Source organism: Schistocerca cancellata, chromosome 3 (genome assembly GCF_023864275.1).
Source record: "Schistocerca cancellata isolate TAMUIC-IGC-003103 chromosome 3, iqSchCanc2.1, whole genome shotgun sequence".
Taxonomy (NCBI): Eukaryota; Metazoa; Arthropoda; class Insecta; order Orthoptera; family Acrididae; genus Schistocerca; species Schistocerca cancellata.
This window is the reverse complement of record NC_064628.1, coordinates 353,512,943-353,530,933: the sequence shown is the minus strand read 5'-3', so window position 1 is coordinate 353,530,933 and position 17,991 is coordinate 353,512,943. Positions and strand designations below refer to the sequence as shown.

Below are 17,991 nucleotides of genomic sequence, written 5' to 3'. Positions count from 1 at the left end.
AGGGCTGGTGTAAAAAGCTCCAGACACTAAACGTAATCCACGGTGGTGGATAGAGTCGAGACGCCGAAGAATAGACAGCCGAGTAGAGGAGTAGACTATGCTTCCATAGTCCAATTTCGAGCGCACTAAGGCGCGATAGAGGCGGAGAAGGACCACTCGGTCCGCTCCCCAGGAGGTACCATTCAGGACACGGAGGGTGTTGAGGGATCGCAGACAGCGAGCCGATCTTGTCTCTGAATAGGATAGGTTATGATATGCCTGCAATGAGATGGGTGATGGATGTGTTGGGTGGCTGTATCAGACAGATCTTATACCAGGATCTTCCATTAGGGCAAAGTCATTGACAGTGGATGGCATGTAAGGATGGACTAGCCTATGGTGTAGAACAGCCCCATTTACATGGACAACTCTTCAAACTCTTTTAGAATTGGGCAGTAAATGCCAGGAGGAAACTCTTGATTCACCTGAAAGTGTTGAGAAGTTGTTCTAACACTGCAGTACTCCAGAATGTTATAGATATTTTATGTCTTGAACAAGAGAAAAAATTATATAATTACACAGAAGTTACCGACATCTGTGGAAAAAGAGGAGGCTGAAAAATCAAGCCTGTGAAAACTGTGTTCACAACTTTAAAAAAGTGCTACTCTTTTTTTAAAAATAAATATGCATCATTTACTTTCACCTGTACAATAATTGTTTGTAAATACATGTCAACTTACCTTTATAAACTGTTCATTTAGTGTGGCTTCAACTGCCTAGTATGTTTGTGGTATAACACAATTATACTGCGGAAATTCAAGTAGAGACCTGTTAAGTTTTGAAGTGCACACAGAGTTGCAAGATAACTGAGCATGGCTGCCAAATGTTCATCTGGATGTATGTATTTCCTCCTTGTTTTGCTATCAATGGTGTAATTAAGCTTAAAATATATTAAAGTGTGTCACTGTCCATCTTTTTTTTTTTTTAATCACGAGAATCACTCTTACAAAGCCTGTCTAATAAAGATGTATGCCCACAGCAGCCTCTATCCTTATGGCACCTCTTGACTAATATTTGTGTGCGTCTACATTTTCTGTGTTGAAATAAACATGCAATGTGGTGCAAGCAACTGAAAAAGTACAATGTGGTGCAAGCAACTGAAAAAGTTTACACTTTAAGGATATCATGCTGAAAACTTACACTAGGCATTTAGTGTCATTCCAGAGTGATGCTCCAGTACTGTTAGTTCTGAGCATTCATGTAATCAATTATATTAGGTGGGTGGCGGAATATCACTCTGAGAGGGGTGGAAAGGACTGTGATTAGGATGTTCCTCATTTTCAGCCACAATGCTAAATAGTTGAAGCCCTGGTGAAAAATGTGGATTCAATTATTCCAGTCAGGAATAATATTAATTAGTTTTTTTTCTTCTTTTTTTGGGAGGGGGGTTTCCTTCTTTTATTATAGTGTGTATGATGGACATGGCAAGTGAAATCTTGTTTACGGACTAGGTTTGAAGAGACAGAGCCTTCCTGTGAAGGCACTAGTAAGACCTTCAGCATATTGGGCAAGGGGTTTCTCATCACTGCAGACATGATGCAGGAAGATTATATACTAGTTTGGAAGGGATGGCATCTGTACTGTTGATGGTTAGCAGGCAGAGAGATGGAGGTCAACATCCTGGAATGTGGCACATTGGGATGAGGACCACCAGAAGAAGCAGATGAGAAAGGTGTTGGGAAATGAGGCTAGTGTATCTTAGCCCTGGGTCTAGGTCATGAAAATAGCCACCAATGAACCAGACAAGGTTTTTGAGATTTTGGGTGGCTAAGGTGGTTTCCTCTAGTTGGCCTATAAACAAGGTGCTATGCCGGTGCCCATGACTATACTATGCCACAGATTTGCTGGTATACATTGTCCTCAAAGGAACAGTAGTTATGTAGAAGGATGTAGGTAGCTGCTACTCACCACATAATGCAGATCTTGAATTGCCGACAGGCACAACAAGAAGACTGCCAGAGAAGTTAATTTTAGCCAAAAGGATTCTTCTGAAATAGACAACACACACACACACACACACACACACACACACACACACACACAACCAGATGCGAGCAACAGTGCGTGATGGGAGAAGTAATTTCAGTGATGGGGGATAAGGAGGAGACTGGGGTGGGATTCTCCATTGTTTGATGTAGTTAGTTGGATGCATAAGGAATGAGGTGATGGGTTTGAAGTCAGCAGGACGTAGAGAGAGCTAGAGTTCAATAACTGTAAGGATATGGGCAGAGGAAATGTTGGTGTGTAGGGAAGTGGCATTAACAGTAACGAGCAGGAATCCAGGTTGTAATGGGGTGGAGATGGCTGAGAGTCTGTGAAGAAAGTAGTTCTCGTCTTTAATACGGGAGGCATGGCTGTGGCAGATCACTGGAGATGTAGGTAAACAAGTGCCAACATTCTTTCAGTGGGAGCACACTACCAGAAACAAAGTGGCCTCAGGATAGTTGGGTTTATGGATTTTGGGAAGCACATAGAATATGGGTGAATGGGGAGAGAGACACTGATTTGGGGGAGACATTCTGGGATAGACCTAAGACTATGAGTAGGAGTTGGAGGTTATGCTTCGGAAGGACTCACTATGACAGGCTAACAAATGGAATTTGCAAATGCTTTGTCAGGTTATCACCAGGGTTAATCACAAGTGTGCTGGAGACTAACTGCAGGGAGGATGATTAGGTCAATGTCTATCTTGAGGTTGTCAATGATTGTTCTTTCCTCTGTGAGAGGTCTGCAGATCTGGGAAAGAAGAGTGAGACCACACTAGAAATTCCAGGAAGGTAACCGGGGAGAGAGAGGTAGGTGGGAAGGTGTGGGGGTGGTGTTAGGCAGGACTGGAGGAAGATCATGGTGGGATGGTGGTACACATGTGCCCCCCCCCCCCCACACACACACACACACACACACACACACACACACACACACACACACACACACAGAGAGAGAGAGAGAGAGAGAGAGAGAGAGAGAGAGAGAGAGAGGAGTGTTTCAATATTCACTCCATGTCTGTAAACAAAAATTTAGTTTCACTCACATTAATTGCTTTGACAAGTACAGCAAGAGTCAACTTGGGTGTGGGCCTGAAGATGAGACCTTTGCATAGGACTGAAGCTTTTGGTGAACAAACTCACCAGAGCTGGTGACATATTCCTATCCTGTTACTATCTCGTGTGTTTGCTACCTCTCTTCCCAGCTGTCAGCAGCCAACCTTTCTTTGCCCTCCATCTCTTGCTCCCTGCCTCCTTTCTCCCCTCACCCATTCCACCTGAAACAGCCCCTCACTCCAGCTGAGGTGCAGAGCCAGCACAATGTAATTTGTGTGTGTGTGTGTGTGTGTGTGTGTGTGTGTGTGTGTACGTACCTAGTATTTCTGGAAACTAAATTTGACTCTTCAGCTACAAAACGAGAGAAATTCGTACAACTTAGTATGCCTATTTCACAGATAATTTAAATTTTGCTGAGCATTGGTACTCTATTACCAGCTTAAATAAGCAACATTGCAAAGTGCCTGTAACGTCTGTGCATAATTATAAAATTAACTGAAAGCTTCACTAAAGAGCAGTGGTTGTAACAGTATAACCTAAACTGTTTTGTTATCACAAAAAAATCACTTTTACATTGTTATGCTTGCTGGTTAGTTTCATCAAATACTTCTACACTTACTCAGTTGTAATAAAACAAGCTACATTACAATCACAGAAGCACTGAAATAACCATGCTTCTCTATTTTATAGTCCGCCTCCATAGTACACCAATAGCATTATCACCTACCACGCAAGGCAGACGAGGTTCGATTGCCGGCAGGGGACTGGGTGTTGTGTGTCCATCATCATTTTCATCATCGACACGCAAATTGCCAAAGTGGCATCAACTAAAAAAAGATTTGCAATACGGCGGCCAAATCCCAAATAGGATATCCCGGCCAATAAATGCCATACGGTCATTTCATTTTCATTTTTATTTTATATCTGCCATTAATAAAAATTTGTCTTTATAATAACCTACAAAGAACAACATATGAAAGTTTACAATGAATGTACAACAACAGACAATTTTTGGATAACCATCGCTTGGAAGAGATGGTTAACAGAAATGTAGCACAATTTAGTTCCGAGCTACTTTTGTACACCGACAGTGCTGGGGCCATGGTTCAAATCAAGCACTGAATTATTCTCTTCTTCACTAGTGAAAGAGAGTGTAATTTCTGAATACGTTGAATAAAACACGAAAAGAAATCAATATTTGCAATCTCACAATACTTAAAGCACACAAATTAGTTTAATTCAGAGCTGGAATAACACAAGGTCTTTATCTATTTGTGTATGTATGTAAACAGCTGTACAACATATCTATCATTTTTTATCATGTAAATAACCATAAACAGATTTAAAAATTTTACCACATCATCCTGTTACTCTACTTTTTAATTTTCAAATCATCAGTTTGTCTCTGCAGTCCACAGATAAATGTTTTAATACTCACATTCAGCATGTATTCACACGACATTCTTTTCACTGCTTCTGGGCTATCAGCTGAGCAGCACAGACACACTAATTTAAAAGTTACACTAAAATTTAGAAGGCAAGCGAAATACATGAAAACTCTTAATTGTAAAGTTACTTCAGAAGAAGGGAAAAATGGTTGTATGCTTTATAAAACAGTACAGTAAACAATGAGCCATACAGGTATTTCAACCAGACCATTTTACTGCAACTAATCAAAACGTAAAATGAGTAGTAAACTTCCTGTTTCTTAATAGCAACACCACCTTGATGCCCAATTTTTTTAAAAATATTTACATACATTATGAGTTATTAAATGTCTGTTACTGCAATTCATTTAACTTCTTCAAAGGTAGGTAATTTAATTTTTACTTTACACAACCAATAAAACAGGTCATTACGCATCACTTACTTAACTTACTTTTATCTCAATTCTAACTACACAATGATACCATAAAGCTCAAGTTACACAGACACAACAACTTATAAAATATTATCCGCAACACTGAAATATGAACTACTAAGTAATGGCAAACTCAAAATCAGCTGTGTTGAGTTATTCTTCACTTCATGTTCATAAACAAAAATTTAGTTTCACTCACATTAATTGCTGTATATGGGTGGGAGAACATGCACCAAATAAGAAAATACCAAATGATATGTACAAAAAAATTGATAATTTTTCGGTAACTTATGCACAATGTAATTATGCTTATTAATAGAATTCTCGTTTTTTTTTTTTTTTTTTCAGCAACTGTTTAATTTCATTACAGAAACAGTACAGGGGTCTAAATAACATTTTCTGGAAAAGCTAAAGGTAATATTCCTACTTAATAACTGTCCTACTTAATAACTGTCCTTCTATGCATAAAAGTTGCAGCACACACACAATACAGAAAAAAAAAAATTACAAAATAACTTTGAATATAATAGCATCAACATGCACATGCTGCACCAAGCAACTGGCAAAATCCTCATATATCACAAAACCCACTGATACAATGGTTCTTATTAAATTAAAATTGTAAATAACCCCTAAAATGTAACAAAAGAAACATTTTAGCTAAAGGTCGGTCAGAGTCTCCCTCTCCCTCTCTCTCTCACTCACACACACACACACACACACACACACACACACACACACACACACACTCTATGAAGAATCAAAGAATCAAATATCTGTGAAGATCATCGATTTAGAAAGGTGAAACTGGGCACCTGCAACAACTGCAAGGAAGAATGAAGATATCTATCACTTTAGAGATGAGATGTGAGCAAACAAAGCTGTTCCAAACAGATGCCACTTGAGATTGTCACACCTAAAACAAATCCTTAGAAGTACTGATACAGCACCACATACGGCAGGAAAACAGCATTCCTCTGCACATCAGATTTAACTAATAACAACATTAATAATAATAATAATAATAATAATAATAATAATAATAATAAAATGCTATACACACTGTGTTGATGAAAAGAAGCTGGGTCCAGGAGAAACAACTGTCAGAATGCTAAATTAAGTTTCTCGTCATCCCTAAATGACCAATTAACAAAAGAGCAACAACATTAATAATAATAATAATGAAGTATACGCATATACAAAGATTTGACAGCCAAAGTAAGAATATTACTCAAATTGTACACTTGCAAGATCCACAGGTCACTTTAGCAGAATTTTGATATTGCTGCGGCTTCTGGAAAGCATGAAAATGAAATGCAAACATGTCACAAATTATGTGACATGAATAAGTTTTTTAAATTGTCACATCTGGCACTGAAAAAAAAAAACACAATCTAAAAATGAACATCATACCAGAATGGTGAACACGCTCAGTCACTCAGAATAAAATCAGCAAACTCATGCCAGGAACAAGATCCTAAAACTTAGCTAATGATATACAATTAATGAAATAGGAATGAAACAACAATGTGCATTCTAACTCAGCTGTATTATGTTGCACAAGACATATTTAAAACTACAGTAAAACAGAAAACATGGAATTCTCTCATTTACCTATATGAACTGATCTATAAACTAAAATGTTCTTCAAAAAAGATTTATTTAACAGTAATAATGAGTTATTTGAACAGATATTATAAACAAACTTGAATAATAACAATGTACAGCTTAAATACACTTATCTTAGGAACATAAAAAATACACACTAAGTACAACATACTCAGAAACAACCATTATAATTTCTATCTCTATCAAGTCAGTCCTAAATAATGATTCATACAGTAATAATAAGTTTTGTCCATAAAATGGTCAGTGCCTGTATGCTTCATTTTCACCATGTGTTAAACAATTGTTTTCAATACAATGATAACAGATAAGCCATTTATGGGCTGCAGATTATCTGACCTTGTCCTATAGCAGAAATAGGAAAGCTGTAATACACATTAAATTTCTTTAAAAAAATAAATATTTCTTCAAATGACAATGATGCATACATTACTGACAAACTATATATGTTCTAATCAACTGTTGATAATACAATTCAACAGCAGGTAAACTGCACAAATTAATAGAACTTCAGTTACACATTAACAGTGCAGGCGGCAAGAACTCAAGCACAAGGCATTATAAAATAGTCTGATGACTTACTGCCAGTGCTTCAGAATAACACAGGGATGACACAGTTGCTAGAAACAACTGATTCAAAAATCAAAATCAGAATGCCACAATAAAAGTCTGAATTTCTTAAGCACTTTCACATGTCACATGTCTCTTATGGATAGATACATTTCTCAGGAAATTTGTAAAGCAATATCAATTTAATGCAGGAGGAAAGGTAACCAACAGCATGAGATCCTGCTACGTACATTTATTTTCCATGCTGTAAGACATCAAAAGTTGCTTGCTGAATACTTCTTGTTAGTTGAAACTCCAAGTTGCAACCGACACTTTAATTCTGCTCAGAAATGATCAACCTGAAAGGATAAATTTCACGTGCCACATTAGAAAGCTATGTGAAAGGCATCACCACATAAAATATCTCTTATATGACTTCTCTTAATATACAAACAAAGGAAACTAGGAGACGGAAAGTAGGTAATTAATCAGTCACACTGAATGCTAATCCTTAGAAACAATCTGACATGTCTAATACAACATTACTATAAACACAACATACAAGAAACTCACTCCTTTGGTGCCAGTTGGTGAAATACAAGTGATAACATCACACTACAGATCTAAAATAATTCCTCTTACACTAAAAGATCATGTTTTGAAATGTGACAACAGAATTATGAGTTGCAGGCTGACAGCAAAAAGATCTACTTGCAAGCAACATAATAAAATTAAAAGTATACATTTGCATGAGAAAAAGTAAATGAAAAATAATCTGTGACAAAAATTTTCACACAACAAAGATCTGAGATTTCACAAGAGTAAATTCAGTAAAATCGTTTAGTGCCTCTCACATCCTGTGGCTCCATATTCTGCAGACAAGACATTTCCACCTAACACTGAAATAACTGCCACTGTCGTACTTTCCCACAAGCTTTCTCAGCTATCGTGTATCTTGGTGGTGCAGCAATCAATGATATTACCTTCCTTTGCTGTTGTGGTTACAGAAGTTTGTCTCAAAAGTTCTGGAACTTTTGTAACAGGGTTCAAGTGATATATGAGAAATTTCCTATTACAATCACATTCTTCTGCTCTGGTACTTTCAGAATTGCTTGTATTCACTATCAAAGATAAATAAATTCACTGGGTAGATAGGTCTTGAAAATGTAACCCGGAAAGACAACTCCAAACCCTTCACTTAAAATTCTTTGTATACACATCATTTAAATCACAAGATTCATTAAAAATGTCACAATTTGAACTCAACAATTACAACCCTGGTACCAACGGATTCTGAGAGTGTGAAGATTGCTCCTGCCCAAGTCAATTCAGCTAGGTTTATCATGCCTAAATCCATTAGATACTGCTTGATTATATCCCAAACGATCCAGTCATTCTCAGGTGGTTCAGTATACACTCTCCACTGACAGACAACAGATTCAAAAATCAGATGATGGTTGCAGCAACTGAAACTTTTGGGCATGCAATGTCGTGAAGAATTGTCATAGATGGCTATTGGTGACTGCATCACCAGCACAGATAATAGTTATAGTATTTGTCTATTGACTGAATCTAAAATTTTCGGTACAAGGCCTGCACTGATTTGTGCCCACTGACGTGGAGATGTAACTGCTATCAAATTTTAACTGACTTGTGTTGTGTGTGTGTGTCCTTGAAAAACTTGAATGTAGGCCCATTCCATGTCAAAACAGAAAATAGACTGTGGCAACTAAGTGTCATATTTTACTTATTGTGGTATACAGGTATATGTAGGTTTACACGGTCTAACTTTACATAAAAAAAATACCTTCCTTGTGTTCACAATAGTTTTCGAATATTTATGTTTAAAATTGCATTTTCAAGGGCGTGTGTCAATAAATGTATGTACTACATTTCAGAACCATGAATATACTTACACATCTAATGATTGTATGATGATGGAATGTGGCATGCACTCACTGAACAGATACAGTTAAAATATTTGTATTTTTCAAATTGAAGATTTTATTGTCATTAGCTTCATTTATTTAATTTACAAAGACAGAGAGATGGAGGTCAACATCCAGTAAGGTGGCATGTTGAGCTGTGAGCTGAGGAGTACCATATGAAGCAGATGGGAGAGAAGATGTTGAGGAATGAGACCAGGGTGTCTTGGCCGTGTGTCCAGATCATGAAGATATTTAACCAAGGAATCAGACAAGGAATTTGGGGTTTTTGGAGTTTATGAAGGTTTCTTCTAGATGGCTCATAAATGGCTTGGTGTAGGAGGCTGCCGTATGAGTGCCCATGGGCAAGCCATAAATTTTTTATACAGTATGTCCCACAAGAAATAGCCAGTATTCAGTGATACGACAGGAACGACAATCCAAACAAAACATTCTAGTAAACATTGGCTCCAAAAAACATACTTTAAGAGCTATGAGTATTCATTCAACAAAAGAGGTGTGCTTCACAGTTTTGAAAACAAACTGCTTAAGGTATCCATTTTATACCCCATGTTAACTACACTTTTTATCTTCAAATTATCATTCCTGTCATATCACTGAATATTGACCATTCCTCATGGGACATCCTATACACCTTATTTACTCGATTATAAGACCAGGTTTCATCCCAAATTTCTCATTCGAAAAGTATGGGGTCATCTTACACTCGCACGTTGAAATACTGCTACTGAGATAAACATTTTTACTTTGTTTGATAGGTTGAGACACAGATCGTATTACTTTTACAGGTGAAATTTGGGCTATTGAGGTCACATACAGATTTATTTTGTAGAATTCAGAAGGTTAGGTAGAGCAAATGTACTTGTGCTTTAAGAGACAGAAACAAATTTGAAACTGCCCCATTTTTTCATAAAGAATGAAGCAATTAATGAATTTCATAAATTCTCCTTGGCCTTTTATAGCTCTTCCTTTTGTAGTGCAATAAGCAGGGAGCTTACCTACGTAACAGTTTTAAACCTTCAGGTCACTACTCTCTTTTCCCTTATCATCAAGCAACATAACTTAACAGTATTTTGGGGGAATTTGTCTGTCATGTTGGCAGCTGTTGCTTGGTGGGCTCACAGCAATAATATGAATCACCCACTCCTCAAAAATATGTTGTTGCTTTTGTCGACGTCTTCTCCAATCCAAAGACTGGTTTCACACAGCTATCCACATCTGTCTACACCTTGTATGCCTCTTCATCTCTATGTAAATACTACAAACTGCATCCATTAGAACTGGCTTACTGCAGTCAATACCCCCTAAAACACACACACACACACACACACACACACACACACACACACACACACACACACACTCTCTCCAATACCTAATTTACTATCCGTTGATGCCTCACAACATGTCCTATCAACCAATCTCTTATTTCAGTCTAGTTGTGCCATAAATTATTGTCCTCCCTCATAATTAGTTATCCAATCTAATCACTTAATATTCAGCATTCTTCAGTAGCACCATATTTCAAATCCTTTCTATTTTTCTCTTGTATTTTCAGTAAACATCCTAGTTTCACTATTATTAAAGCTATACTCCAGACAAATGCTTTCAAAAACAAATGCTTCTGAACACTTAAAATTTATACCTGTCACCCAAACATTTTTCTTTTTCAGGTAAGGTTTTCTTGCTATTTCAAGTCTGGATTTTACACACTCCTTACTTCTGCTAATGTCAATTATTTTGCTGCTCAAATAGCAAAACTTAGCTACTATTTCCAGTGTCTCATTTCCTGAATTAACTCCCTCAGTATCACAAAATTGAATTCAACTGCAGTCTATTACCCTTCTCTTAATTCTGATGATATTCCAGCAGTATGCAGAATTGACTCCACACAAGAAGATGCAACCTGAATGTAGACAGTGTACTAAGATTTGTCTACTGTTCCTCTGATGCCTTCGCTCTTTCATTTTTCAAAGCTACCTATTTATGTTTTCTTATATTTCTTTCACGTATTTCAGTCAATTGTTACCTAATGCTCTCTCTGAAACTCTCAACAACTTCTGGTCGTTTGAACTTATCCAGATCCAATTTCCAAAATTTGCTGACTTTCTGCTACTTCTCAGATTTTGTACTGCAGTTCATAACTAGTAAATTATGATCAAAGTGCATATTTGCCCACTGGAATATTTTTCAGTTCAAAATCTCTATCTGTGTGGAACCTTCCAGTGTCTCCATGTCTCTTTCACGATATCTAAACTAAGTGTGATAGCAAGCATCAACTTGTGTTCTGGACAAACTTCTACTTGTTAATTTTCCTTCTTATTCTTTTCTCTAGTCCGTGTTCTACTACTATTCCTTCTCCTCCTGTCCCTACTATCAAATTCCATTTCCTACTAAATTTCTGTCTGAAAATACTGAATAATTTCTTTTGCGTCATTACATATTTGTACAATTCCTTCTTCTTCCGTAGAGTTAGCAGGCATATATATGAGTACTATTGTGGTAGGTAGTGACATACATATACACTACTCAAATGTAGTTGACTGAACGACAAAGCCAATGACAAATTTTGGCAATTTCTTTTGGTTGTTGCTGGGGAAGCTGCTGCTCAAGTCAAATAATCATAAGTGAATCATCTGTTCTTATTTTTTGTTTGTCTGTTCCTGTCCATCAGTACATTTTTCTTCTCCCACATAATGGGAAACATATTTCAGGGTTTAAATTGCTTCTCAGTTCTGTTGATGAGGTACAATGAAGGCAATTTTACTGCAGTTTGGATGTGACAAACTTTGCACTTCCTACTAAGAATATTTATATCAAAGCACCTGCACATACACATACACATACCTAAGCCCAAGCATCAGTACTCTTAACATGTATACACACAATATGATCAGTAGTTGTCTTCTTCTATGCAGAGGAGACAGATGTCATCAATGTGAGAGCAGAATAAAACAATGTAAAATGGTATCTGGACTATGCCATTCTCTCAAAATTTGGCAAAAATTTGAAGTTAAAATACATTGAATCCTACAGTAGAATTTCCTCTCAATTTATGTAATCAAGTCAGTGAGTAGGTTCACCTATTAAAATGACAATAGTGGACAGATAATGAGGTAAATTACAGGAGTACAATATACAGTGTGTCCCTCCTACGAGTCGTCATACGTCATACACATTTTCTCTGGTGTTTCGGCAAATATTTCCAATTTCATTTTGACAGTGTGTAACTGGAGCCTGCCCAAACAAATACTGCTCATTATGTCTTTCAAGCAACGTGCAGTGTCAATAGAAAGCATCTGTTTACCCACTACAAACAAAATGGTTTTGAAAGTGGAATTTTACACACCCTTTTGATAGAGCAGTCCCTAGTGTAATAAGTGTGATATTAATATGTATTAACAGGGGCAGTAAAACATTAAGAATAACCAGTGCTCCAGCAGCAACAGTACCATCTTGGCCTGCACTGATTGTTACTACCATGCAGCACTGTTCAGTTGCTACTGGAATATTGGTTATTGTAATTTTACTGTCGCTCTTAATACATATCGGTAAAAGAAATATCGCACTCAATTTATTTGGGACTGCTCTATCACACTGTTACGTAACATTCCACTTTAAAAAATCGTTTTATTTGTAACTGGAAACAAATCGTCACTTTCCGTTGACACCGGCCACCACATGAGTGACACGATAAGCAGTATTTGTATGGGCTAGCTCCAGCCATACACTGCAAAAATGATATTTGAAATACCTGCTGAAACAAGAGAGAAAATTCAGCTGACATCTCCTAGGAGGAGCCAGGTCTCTTCAAAAAAAGATTACAATAAGTGGCAGTATCAACAATGACTGTTTACAGACTTGCCAAGGTACTCATTTCAAGGATAAAATAAATTGATTAAAATTACTTTCAAGAATTGTAGATATGCTATGAAGGAATTATGGATTTTAAAAGAAATAAAAATGAAAGTACGGGGAATAACAGTGTCACAGCAACATTGGAAAGTAAAAAATATTGGCATAGTGAGGTTTAGCCCATCAAAGAAATGTCTTCACATCTGAAGAAATGCAGTTAGTGAGTGGTTTCCACAGTTTAATTTCCCTTATTTGTCACACTGTCAAACTTGGAGCTTATACTAACTTCTCAAGCCAAATCTAAGTTTCAATCCAGTATAAAAAATAAAATGTTTCTACAAAAAGGCTCTTTCACATTAAATCTTCCTCTTCTGTATAAGTTATAGCGGTACTGACTTTCCGCAGTCAGTAATTTGCATTATAGTCTTATGGTATGACAACAGAACCAAATACTTCCATGTTCGATGGATCAACACAAAACATTAAGCTTCAGTGACACTAGTGTGCAGAATTCTAATGACTAAACAATGGAAAATCCTGGATGGAATAACAGCAATAGAAAAAGGAAAGATTACTACTCACCACAAACTGGGGGCATCAAGTCAAAGACAGACACACAGAAAAAGAATACTATAATGTGTGTACAGACAACATTTTTTGGGCTTGTCTGTGACTCAGAACCACCTCTATGTGGTGAGTAGCAATCTATCCTTTACATACTGTTGTTGAATTTTAATGGCTCATATCTGAACTTTGCAATAGTTTATGAACAATAACCAGTGCAGATTTATCTATTAGAAATGTAATGAGTTTAACAATTTTTTTAATTAACAGTCATCAGTAAGATATATGACATGAAAAGAAGCAAAATTTGAAGTTCTGTAAAATTTTACAATCCTCGTATTGTAAAGTAAACAATCTGTAATTAATATGTACACAGAAACAATAAATTAATTCATTCTGATGTCACAAAAATCACTATAAACAAGCAACACTACATTTATATGATACAATGATACACCATCATGAGAAGTAAAAACACACAAACACTTCCTAGAATCAATATTTATACAAACCTTGAACACCCAAGACCCAGTTTGTGGACGATATTCGACAAATCTAGCACCCATGCGAGAGCAAACACGCCTTAGTTTCTCTTCGAACCCAAGAGCAACAAGAGTGTCTGGATCACGTATTAGCTCATGGCTGGACTTGTCTTGAGGCCACACACGATCCAAAGTCACTTGAGCACGCCGGTTCAGTCCCTCACCAAAAGGCGGCTTGACATTATCATCAGGGTAAAGCAGTACTTCCTTATGACGAAAATGTACTGAAATATTCAGTAAAGGCAATCATCACATAAAGCGAACTCAAAAATATATTTTGAACATCTCTTTCAATCTCGCACAAAACTAAATCTGGAGATTCATTTGATTCACAGAAATGACACTCACGGAATACTCCAACATTAATGAATTTTATGTTAAATGTGGTATTCATTAGTCTAGAACAACGTATTTAATCCCAGAGAATGCATTCCCTTCATTATTTCTTACTTCTTAAGCCAATGAGTGAAGAAGCCATTTTTAGAAATTACTGCCTCGTGCTTTTAAATAATGAAAATTAGGTATACAGTATAGTGCCCAATGCAACTGTTTCCTTTCATTCTGTACAAATTCCTGGAATATGTTCAAACACTGCACTACATTAAAGTATTTTTTTTTCCTAATTGTATTTAAATTCTGGTCATCAAAAGGTCATCCTCAGAAAGCATTTCCTGAACTAAATATGTGTGTTTCGTTCAGCCAAAAGACTGCAAACATTTTTGCAGCAGAATTATTTCACTATTAGATAACTAGCAACCAAAGCTTTAGCTTTGGTGTCATTACAGAAACAAAACATTTCTTGGACTCATATTACACAATTATTACAACCTTTACCTGGAAATACTGTGGCCAAAATAAATGTTGCATACTGAGGAAATTTTAATATTGAATGTTCTGATTCAGAAATATATCAATACATTAGTTTGTTTGTAATGTAATTCTATCAGAAACAGTCCTTTTCTCTACCACGAGGGTGCAGTACATGCAATCTATGGCAACTGTTTCACCTGTTAAGACTGTAGTACTAGTGCTGTGTGTCATTACAATAGTTGTGTTGCTTTAGAATGGTTCAGATAACAACAATGTATGATCAGAAACTATTTATAGTCGCTCTAATGGTGAAGGGAATGAGACAAGTGGACAATGCAGTGAATGTTGCCGTGAATCAAAGTGATGTCTCCAGCATCTGGAACAAGTTTCTAGTGACACGATTGGTTGAAGATCGTCACAGAAATGGCTGTGGAAGAAAATGGAATAGGTTTTAAGGACCAATATGTGCATTTAACAGCAAGCAGAAACCCTCTAAACGGCAGCAGTGCAAACAGCCACAGAAGTGCAGGCATTAACACAAATGATATGAAACAGATTCCACTCACAGCTCTTCCTGTAAATCGAGTCTGGAAGGTGAGGAGGGGGGGGGGGGGTGCCTTTCTGTCGCATGAGATGTGCATGAAAACACTTGCAGTGGACTACGCAGCAGTGTGATACAATACTCTTTTCTGATGAGATCTACATCAGCCTCAACCCTGACAATACTGATATTCATGTGTGGTGGCAACGAGAGCTACTTTTACAACCTAACTGTACTGCAGACCACCACACGTATCAAGACGGTTCAGTCATGTTTTGGAGTGTGAAGAACTACTATCACATCCTTGTGTGCATTGTGGCTCCATTTGGTGGGTGTATTGAATTGCAATTCAAGCTGATGGATGGCAATGTGTACCACCACTGTCACAATCTTGCACACAGAATCAGGTGGAAGGAATGGCCTCCACATTCTCCACATCTTAACTGCACTGCCATGCTAAAACCAGTGGTTTGCAATCGTCCTTTCCCATGAGGGACCATTAGTCAACAAAATTTTACTTTTTTCTGTAACTGGCAAGAAAAAAGATGATCTTTATGTTTTTGGGTGCACTGATAATGAAAATGCAAGAACAGCTCTTGTTTTGAAGTTATGCCCCAAGTCTGTTACACTTGAACAAAGGTATCCCATACTAACTTTTTATCATCTGTCAAGATGGTGTTGGAATGCTCATTTTTGTACAGTTTGCTTATCTGGAGACCCACGAAAATCCCCTCTTTTATTCTCGCCTCGCTGACATACGGAAATTTCTTGCACAAACAGACAAATGCTTTTCCAGTTTTGTCCATGGCCTTAATTTTTTTCATTAGGCCCAATTTTACATGAAGGGCAAGGAGAATTATGTTGGTTCATGCATAATATTGAGGGATTCTGGTTCAAGAGACTGCATCTTAGACAAATTTTTCTCTTTATAATGAAGTGTTTTGGCATGGCAGTCCCAGAGACGCGGGATGCAACAGAATTTGGTGTAGCCATGTTGTAGTCCACATAATACGCCTATTACGTTCAGACCCTCAGAAATCTGCCATTCAAACTCATCACAGTTCAATAGCAATGGCAATTGTTTGATCTTATCATATCTTTCTTTCATGTAATGTGCATACCTAATCGGAATCAGTGGTAACACATTGCCATTATGCAGTAGTACACACTTGAGACTTACAATGGAGGAGTCTATGAATGATCTCCACTAATCACTTTTATAATCAATGCCCATAGCTGCCTTTAGTCCCTGTGCATCACTATAAAATACTAAGATCTTTTCATTTTTGAAAAATGGAAGCAATGGCATATGGCGGTTACAGAATGCAGTCATATTTACCTTCTTATCGAGACAGTTCTACTCTTGCAGTTCTGACACCAACAGTTCGGCTTTACCTTTCAGCAATTCCAGATCTCTCACTAGTTCATTAAGTTTACACAGAGTTATTTTGTAAATCTCTGTACACTCATCATTACACACAAAATCAGGATCTTTCAAAGAACTGCATTTTGAACGTGATGGTGTAGCACTAGTTTCACTACCGCCCTCATCACTATCACAATAAGTTGAGACAGGCAGTCTGTTTCCATGAGGCACAGGTCCCATGTTCGACAGGGCGTTATGATATGTCAAGGAAGACTGTTTCCTCTTGGAAATACCATGTGTTAATGGAGTTCTCATACAAAAGTAACAATCATTCACATGGTTTGATGGTTCTCCCCAGAGCATGGGTATAAAAAAGCCCATGGAAGATCTTTTACAATTCAACCACGAATGAAACTTGTCCTTTTCCCCAATTTCATAGCCAAAGTACAGTCTGTATGCCTTCCTAATACATGGCGTGACTGGCCATCATTGCGATTTCCATGTAGCCTGTCTGCAAATGAAGTGAAAGTTGTCAGCACTACTTACGCATTTGTGACGCAAATTGAGCCACAGGAATTACAGTGCTCACATGCACTAACTACACTTCAGTAAAATGTTCACCCAGCACACGAACAGAACACAGCTTGTACAGAACGTGTTCCCCTTCCCCTTCTCTTCTTGCTAGGAGCCCAGCCTAAAAATAGTACCAAAAAGACACAGCTGTTGTTGTGTGAAACTTCATCACTGTGTCTGCCATTATTGGGATTTTGAAAACTATGTGGGAAGGGATTGACAATGAATGCTAATAAAATATAAATACAATTAAATGCCCACCCTTTACCTTGGAAGCTGCCATTTTCATTACCAGTGTCGTCAATATAGTAAACAAACACACGCTTCATACCAGTTACATTTTCACTGTTGGCCACTGTTATGAGGGCCAACAGATTCACAAACAATGCATCATGCAAGCTGACAATGAGAGGGAACTGTAGTATTTGCAAAGGAATCTTTTGTAAGTTTTTTTAGTGTCCATCAAGTGGGAAAGTGTTTATCTTCTTTATTTTTGTTTTCTTATGACTGTACCTGGCTGAACAAAATCAGTTCTGTTTCCTGTTACATTCAGTATTGATAATGAAGCAATATGCAACATTTATTTTTACCAATGGAAAAAAAAGGCCATTCCAAATTTTTCCAGCAGCAGGTCACTTAAAAGAAGAGTTTCTTAATGCTGAAGCAAACACAGCCCCA

At 37.2% G+C, this 17,991-nt stretch overlaps 1 protein-coding gene across 2 annotated transcripts in view; it reads right to left on the bottom strand.

Annotated features, from left to right (window-relative positions):
• Positions 1-4,341: 4,341 nt before the first annotated feature.
• Positions 4,342-17,991, bottom strand: part of LOC126175041 (nuclear pore complex protein Nup98-Nup96) — a 135,681-nt gene continuing 122,031 nt past the window's right edge. For both annotated transcript variants that reach the window (XM_049921544.1, XM_049921543.1), the window contains 2 exons: positions 13,994-14,247; positions 4,342-7,475 (listed from right to left, as the gene is read on the bottom strand). In XM_049921544.1, coding sequence (XP_049777501.1) covers positions 7,461-7,475; positions 13,994-14,247 — 269 coding nt within the window. In that variant the 3' untranslated portion in view covers positions 4,342-7,460. The remainder of the gene's footprint in view (positions 7,476-13,993; positions 14,248-17,991) is intronic.